The sequence below is a fragment of the Balaenoptera borealis genome, assembly GCF_965194805.1.
Source record: "Balaenoptera borealis genome assembly, chromosome: 6".
Taxonomy (NCBI): Eukaryota; Metazoa; Chordata; class Mammalia; order Artiodactyla; family Balaenopteridae; genus Balaenoptera; species Balaenoptera borealis.
In genome coordinates, this window is record NC_138863.1 from 57,304,523 (window position 1) to 57,311,458 (window position 6,936).

At 51.4% G+C, this 6,936-nt stretch overlaps 1 protein-coding gene across 1 annotated transcript; it reads right to left on the reverse strand.

The window, feature by feature from the left end:
* Positions 1-938: 938 nt before the first annotated feature.
* HOXD4 (homeobox D4) lies at positions 939-6,455 on the reverse strand. Its single transcript, XM_082397770.1, has 2 exons — positions 4,908-6,455; positions 939-4,372 (listed from the first exon to the last, which is right to left on the reverse strand). Exons 1-2 carry the CDS (start codon positions 5,326-5,328, stop codon positions 4,029-4,031), a joined length of 765 nt encoding a protein of 254 aa, XP_082253896.1. The 5' UTR covers positions 5,329-6,455; the 3' UTR covers positions 939-4,028.
* Between the last annotated feature and the right edge of the window lie 481 nt (positions 6,456-6,936).

A 6,936-nucleotide genomic window follows, 5' to 3' on the forward strand; every position in this document is an offset into this window, starting at 1 on the left:
GTGGGCACAGGAGGAGCCATTAACCAGAAGACGGGCAGAGGACAATCATAAAATGTGTCTGAATATTTAAACTTCTGTCTGCGCACTTATAAATACACATGTCCACGCGTCTGAGGCGAGCCCTTCCATATATTAAGGACACATGTCTGATTTTATGCATTCTGCTCATTTCCTGTCGCGAGTAAGGCCCCCTCCCATCTATTTTGGGACTCCTGTCTTGGCCCCCTCTTCAAGGCGAGGCCAAGACGTGAAAAGCCCTCGTGAAAAAAACAGCACACGCCACTTTTTATAGTGGGGAGTGTTTATTGTGGTCTGGAGGGCGGAGGGGGCGCTCGGGGGAGGAGGGGCAGGTGCTGGAGGCCCCAGTGGGGCTGAACAGCACAGGAGAAGTAGAAGGAGCCCAAGATTGGAGGCCAGAGGGGTGAGATCCGAGCAGCCACCCGCCAGCCCCAGGTTGGCCCAGAACCCAGCACCAGACACGCCCTCAGAATTGGGGGTCCAGGAGATCTCTCTCACCCACCATGTCACAAAGAGAGACCGAGGGGGCCTGGGGCTGATCCCGGCCATGCAGAGAGCCAAACTGGAGCCTCCTTTTAGCCCGGGAAGTTACTTATTCTCCTTTTAAAAAATAATGTCCACCCCCCTGCAGCCTGAATCCAGCCTTAGGCTTCCCAATTCTCACAAAATATGATGGCCAAATTGGGAGTGTGTAGGTATGGGGGAGGGGGGAAATGGTAGAACTGCTAAGCCTTACACAGTTTAACCTTCACACATCAGGCACACTACAGAAAATAATAAATTGTTTATATTGGATGTTAGCTTTTAGAAGACCTAATGAAGAATGCTTCTGTGGAGGCACCAAACAGGAGGGAGATTTCGCTACACCTTTTATTATTTCAAATATAGATCAATGAATTACATCAAAACTACAGGCGACAATCAGTATAAATAATACTTTAATCAGTGGCAGCAGAACATTGGTCAATTCTATTAAAAAAGCATCTTGTGTGAACAGACACCATGGGGCTGACAATGTCATCTCCCAACAAAAGGCTGCAATGGACAAAGTGAAATGGGAGTCTGAGGAGCAATGTCCTCACCAAACACTTCACTCCCTCCCAGTCACAACCCCAACATACCACTGAAAAAACTCAAAACAAACACTTCTGGCTCATATTTGGGGGAACAAACTGGAAACAAATACAAGCAAATGGGCACTGAGGCTTTCTACATCTAGGTTTCTCCAGGGTACGTTCCCAGATGGAAACTCATTTCCTTCCCTGCCCTAGGTGACTGGGGGGCCCTGCTTCTTCCCTGCCCCACTCCTGTGGGCCCAAATGGACGCTGTGGTCCGACTGGGACCTCAGGGTTGAGGGCCGCCCTCTGGGCCATCCAGGCTCCATTAACATTTCAAAAGACAATTCCTAGAAGAGGAGAAAGAGAAGTGAGACTTATAAACAAACAAGTTGTTTCTCTGATTAAGTTACTTTCCAAAGTAGTGGGGCTATTTTTAAGAAGGACCTTGGGTTTTCTTCATCAAAACATGCCTCTTGGCTTTCCTCTGGGGCAGGGGTGAAGGCAGTTAAGTAGTTTGGCATTTGGTCTGAAGCTGGGGTGAGTAACCTGAACTTCTGGGAAGGGGGAAATCTATATAATAATCTTTGCAATACATATGTAGTTGGATGTTGTGAAAATATATATTACCCCCTCCCAAGGAGAAGGTTCAATGTATTCACAGATTCGGGTTTTAGGAAAGAATCTGAGCAACTTTCCAACTTGCCTAAGGATAGCGGCCCTTTTCAAATCCTACATCCAAAGACTGCTCTCCATGTTCGAGGGGGAAAAAAAGAAGAGAAGGGTAGTTAGAGTCCAAAAGGTTAAGGGTTTAGAGGTCAGTCCTCCTGGCTGAAATACAGCTAATCGAATAGAAAATTTGTCCTCTGGATGAACCTGATTCTGTAATTTAGCCGAACTTCAGTAAAATACCTTTTCAGCTTCTCAACGTGAGGGCATCAGAAAAAAGACGTCTTGACTATGTATGAACTCTGTGCTTTTTGTCATAGAAACAATGATGCGAATAATGCAGGAATATCCATCTTTAATATCCCGACGTGGCGATATTCAAGTATTGCCATGTGCAAGTCTGAGAGCCAGGCTCACCCCAAGGAGGAACAAAGAGCTGTCCCTGGGGTCTAATACAAAAGAGCAAGGCTTGGAAGACACTTTAGAGAAGTGGAATTTCAGCCTAGGGACTCCAGTGAATACCTGCCCTCAGCTCTCAGGAGACACAGAACCAAAGAACATGCCTGTAGAGGAAGTCTTTTTTCCCCCCCTACACTTAAATATATTTTTTAAAGTACCTCTGAAAGCTTCTAAAGTGTTCTCAAGCACTGAAAAAATAGCCCCAATTCTGAATCTCTCTTTCAAGCTCACCCCCTCTCCCTCCTCACTTTTGTGACTTTTCGGTAGCTACAACCAGGGGTTTCTTTTTGGAGCCCGAGGCTTTGCGGTTTAAATTTCTGAAGCTTTGTTTCATTTGAGTCTATGAACTCTGGCCATTACCTTTGACTCTTTCCCTTATCCTTAAGGGTCAACATTTTAGAAAAGTGAGCTTTGAACCCTTCCCAGGCAAGGCATAAGAAAAATGACTAAAGAGCATCTCTCCTGTTGCTTGAGAGTGATTGTTTTTAAACCACTATTCTCAAGGCAAGGGAGAGGAGAGGGCCTGAAAACTTTCATACTTTCACAAATTCTGCTCGTAATTAATGGGTTGAGGAAAACGTCCATAGATTTGTTTTTTAAAAAAATTAAAACTTAGGGAAAAAACCCTAAGACCAACTTTTGTGGACTTCTAGATTCAATTCATTTTTCTTTCATTTTTTTACAGCAAGACTTCTTCACCTTCCCACTTTCTCTCCAATGCACATTCCCTCTCCCATATAGGCCATACACCAATGCCTATAAAATACTGCTATATGGGCTATTTGGGGACATTTGGAATCCAGTTGGAACAGAAAATTCAGTCATTATCTAATGACCCAGAACACAGAGGTTTTGTTTTCTTTCCCCAGAAGGAAAATGTTGGACCATTTGTTTCTTTCTTTTTTCCCTTTCCTTTAATCACCCAGAACTGGTTGTAAGCACAGTGCTGAAAAAAAGCACATGTGGAAATATATTTTCAGGAACTCAACTTTGAGTGGATCCTTTGGTTCCCTCTAGAAGGGTTAAGGGCCCCCTACACACATTTCCGGGGAGTGAGGAGGGGGTGGAGTTCAAAATGCCGGTTACAGCCAGAAGTCAGTCCACGCATCTCTTGATTCTGCTCCCTGAAACCCAGCCCCTTTCACCATGGTAAGTTATTTGGCAATAAAATGTCAGTTATTTCTGCAGCCCAATTCCCCAACAAATAAATATTTAAGCAAATATAATCTAAACATAAAACAACCCATTTGCACTTCCTTCTTAGACTCATTTCTTTGGGTATTGGGCCACTGGGAGCAAAAAAAAATTTTTTTCACACTGGAAATTATACAGACAACCCAGAAAGTTCAGAAATCCTGGCCCAACCCTCCTGCTTCCACTGAAAGCACCTAGCCGCAAGGGTGGCCAACTTTCTGCCTCAACACGCCCACATTATGAAACCACAAAGATCCCTGGAGGGGCGGAGTGGGGGGGAGGATGTCCAAATTCACACTGGGATAAAGCATCCAACCTTCATTTGCAAATTCAAAATCCAACAGCAGAGATTTTCAGGAGTTTAATGACTCGCCAAGGTTTTATGTTCTCAGTAGCTCCTGCCATTTGATAATATACTTAGAGAGAGAATCCCGCCCCCCCGACCCCCATCCCCGCTCCAGGGAGGGGGCTACCCTCGGGCAGGGTGCTAACCTAGTCCGAGGGCGGCCTGCCTGTCCCAGGTCCACCCTACAGTACCTTAGAGCCCAGGGAGGCGACAGCAGGCCCGGCCTGCCCCCGCAGCTTCGGCTCAGCCGGGAGCTCAGGGAGGGATGGGCCCAGGGTCCCCACTTCTATAAGGTCGTCAGGTCCGTGTGGTGGTCCTTGGCCAGCGGCTGCAAATGCTGGCCAGGGGCAGCTGAGGAGGAGCAAGAGGAGGAGGAGGATGAAGACGACGACGACGAGGACCTGCCTTTCGTGTTGGGCAGCTTGTGATCTTTTTTCCACTTCATCCTCCGGTTCTGGAACCAGATCTTGATCTGGCGCTCGGAAAGACACAGGGTGTGAGCGATTTCAATCCGACGGCGCCGCGTCAGATACCTGTTAAAATGAAATTCCTTTTCCAGTTCTAGGACTTGCTGCCGGGTGTAGGCCGTCCGGGACCTCTTGGGCTCCCCGCCGGTGTAGTTGGGGTTCACTGCGAGACAAACAGACCGCACAGTCAGGTCAGCGCCCGGCCTCGGGTTAGGCCACTGCCGCTCACTTCCTGGCGCGCCCCGCGGCCCGGGCCCTCCCCGCGCGCTCCTGGCCCACTCCCTGCCGCCCGCCCTCCCAGGCGCACACGCTCACTCCCACCCACGCCCTCGAACCCACCTGCTCCCCCGGGCTCTCGGGGGGGATCCCCAAACGTGCCCCCATCTCCCCAGCCCACCGCCAGCTCCAGAATTCCCAGGCATTTTGGAAATCCCCTCTTCCACCGCGTTCCCTCCGCTCTGAAAATGGAGTCCTCCCCCACCCCACCCCACCCCCATCTCCACCCCCTTTTGCGCCCAGAGCCAAGCAGCCAGCCACATGGTCCCGGCCTGCTCCCTCGGCTATAAAAATTTATGGAGAGAGTAATTGCGGCGCCCATTGAAGCCACACACGCCCCCACCCACTCGCACCCCCTCACGGGGCCCAGGCCGCCGGGCTGGGGTGGAGACTGAGAGGTCCTGGGCCCGTCCGTGCCTTACCGGAATTCACGTGCACCTTCTTCATCCACGGGTAGACCACGGCCGGCTGCTTGAGGGCCGTCCCAGGGGGCGGCTGCTTGGGGCCGCCCGGCTGGCTGCAGGCCCGGGCGCCGGGCAGGGGCGGGGGCGCGGGGCACGGCTCTCCCGGGGCACCGTAGTGGCCGCTGGGGCCGCCGGGTTCTTGCCCGTGACCCCGCGTGGGCAGTGCCGAGCCGGGCCCGGGGCCGCCGCCTCCAAAGGTCTGCTCACCGAAGTCGGGCCGTGGGTAGAGCCCCGGGGGCTGGAAGTCGGCCCCCTGCGCGCCGCCACCGTAGTAGTCTGCGCCCTGCTCGCCTAGGTAGCCACCCTGCAAATATTCCTCGCACGGAGGAAACTTGGGGTCCACATACTTGGAGTTCACCATATACGAACTCATGGCCATTAATTTCAGAAGGTAGAAAATACTAATTTTTCTCGTGTTGTCTTTTTTTCTCCTTCCATAGGGCCCTCCTACTTGCTGTCAACTGAATAAAGTTGGCGGCCATGTGACCAGGCCAGCCAATAGCGAGGGAGTGAGTTTATCACCGGGTTGGTGAGCATCTCATAATTTTCACAAATTTAACTAAATAACATACGTGTAATCAAGTGACTTGCCGTGGCACATTTGAGGGCCCCCGCCAGATGTTAAAGTAGTTCTAATCCCAGCACCCTCATTCCCCACAGGTAACCCCAGCTTTTGTCTGCCACTGACTTTGCTAACCTCCAGTGCCCTCGCCACTCACCCCGCCTGAAATCAGCCCCCCAAAATGGGCACGGTTCAAGGGGGAATGAATCCTCATATCTGTCAGGGTGCATGGCATCAAAAAGTAGGTGGAAGAGGTGGCTTCTGAGTTGGGCAGAGAACCCCAGGCAGGCAGGACTCCCGCCCGCCCAGCCTGCGGGAGCGGGGACTCTGCCATACAAAGGCCGAATCCCGGCTTTGTCTTCATCAGGGTCACCCAAAAGTTACTACAATCTGGCTGGCCTGAATCAAATTAGGCAATGAGTAACTGCCAAGCTTTCTTCGAGGCCGGGGTGTTTCCAGCCAAATCTTGGCCTTGCTGGTGTGGCAAGAAGCCCCCGTGATGCTCTAGCCAGGGCAGCTGAAGGGTAGCCAAGGAAGGTGGTGAGGGCACCCCCAGCTCACCCAAATGCACCCCAAAGGACCCTAAACTCCTCCTTCCCAGCTCACCTTCTTCTCACATGGCAGTAACGGCCAATGAGCCCCTTCGCTGGGCACCCTCCAACTTTATGCCCCTGGAGGGCAGGCCTGGGGCTGGGGCGACCTGGACTTCCACCTTGCTCCCCAGTGCCCCCAAACCTAACCCTTTGGCCCTGCATTCATGCAACCAATTAGGGGTTTACACAGGGGGCCCTGTTTAAAGGTGAGGAGCTTCTCCAGGAAAAGGCTGCTTTATGTCACCAGGCTCAGACGATCTTCCTGGAGTCCCAGGTAGTAAAACAGAAAGAGGCGACTGACCCGCCGGCTGCCTCTGGCCTCCACTTCTAATTCTGGCTATTGCGGAGAAATGTGAAGTTTTTGCATCGACCATATATTCCCCTAGAATCGAATCTGTGACTATGTGGATACCACACAAATTCGGTTCTACAGGGTATATATAGACAACGTTACTACCTCCAGGTTCCACCCAGAGCGAGTACCCAGACCGTTGCCAGCCCCCGCCTCTTCCTCGGAGCCGCCACCAGCCCAGCGCAGCCACCCTGCCTTTCAGAGGTGGTTCAGGTAGCCTGAAGCGCTTGGTGGCAATTTGCAGCAACGAGTTCCCCATCCTTGTACCAGAGCCGGGGTTACCAAGCAGCCAAGGAGTCAGGACAGTCTTCTTGAGAAAGAAAGAAAAGAAGAAAAATAATCCATCCCAGAAATGGCGGCTTTATTACCCCCTCTCCGGATCCACATAACCCCCACTCCCTTAGCAAGTGGTATTTTCCAGAAAGGAGCAAATGCCCTCAATGGCAGAAGAAAAAGAGGCAAGAGGGAATATCCTCTGCT

Bases quoted from the DNA above. Each gene is read 5' to 3' on its own strand.
- HOXD4 (XM_082397770.1), bottom strand. From the start codon at position 5,328: ATGGCCATGAGTTCGTATATGGTGAACTCCAAGTATGTGGACCCCAAG. The intron at 4,373-4,907 runs GTAAGGCACGGA...TTTGTCTCGCAG, and splicing joins GAAGGTGCACGTGAATTCCG to TGAACCCCAACTACACCGGC.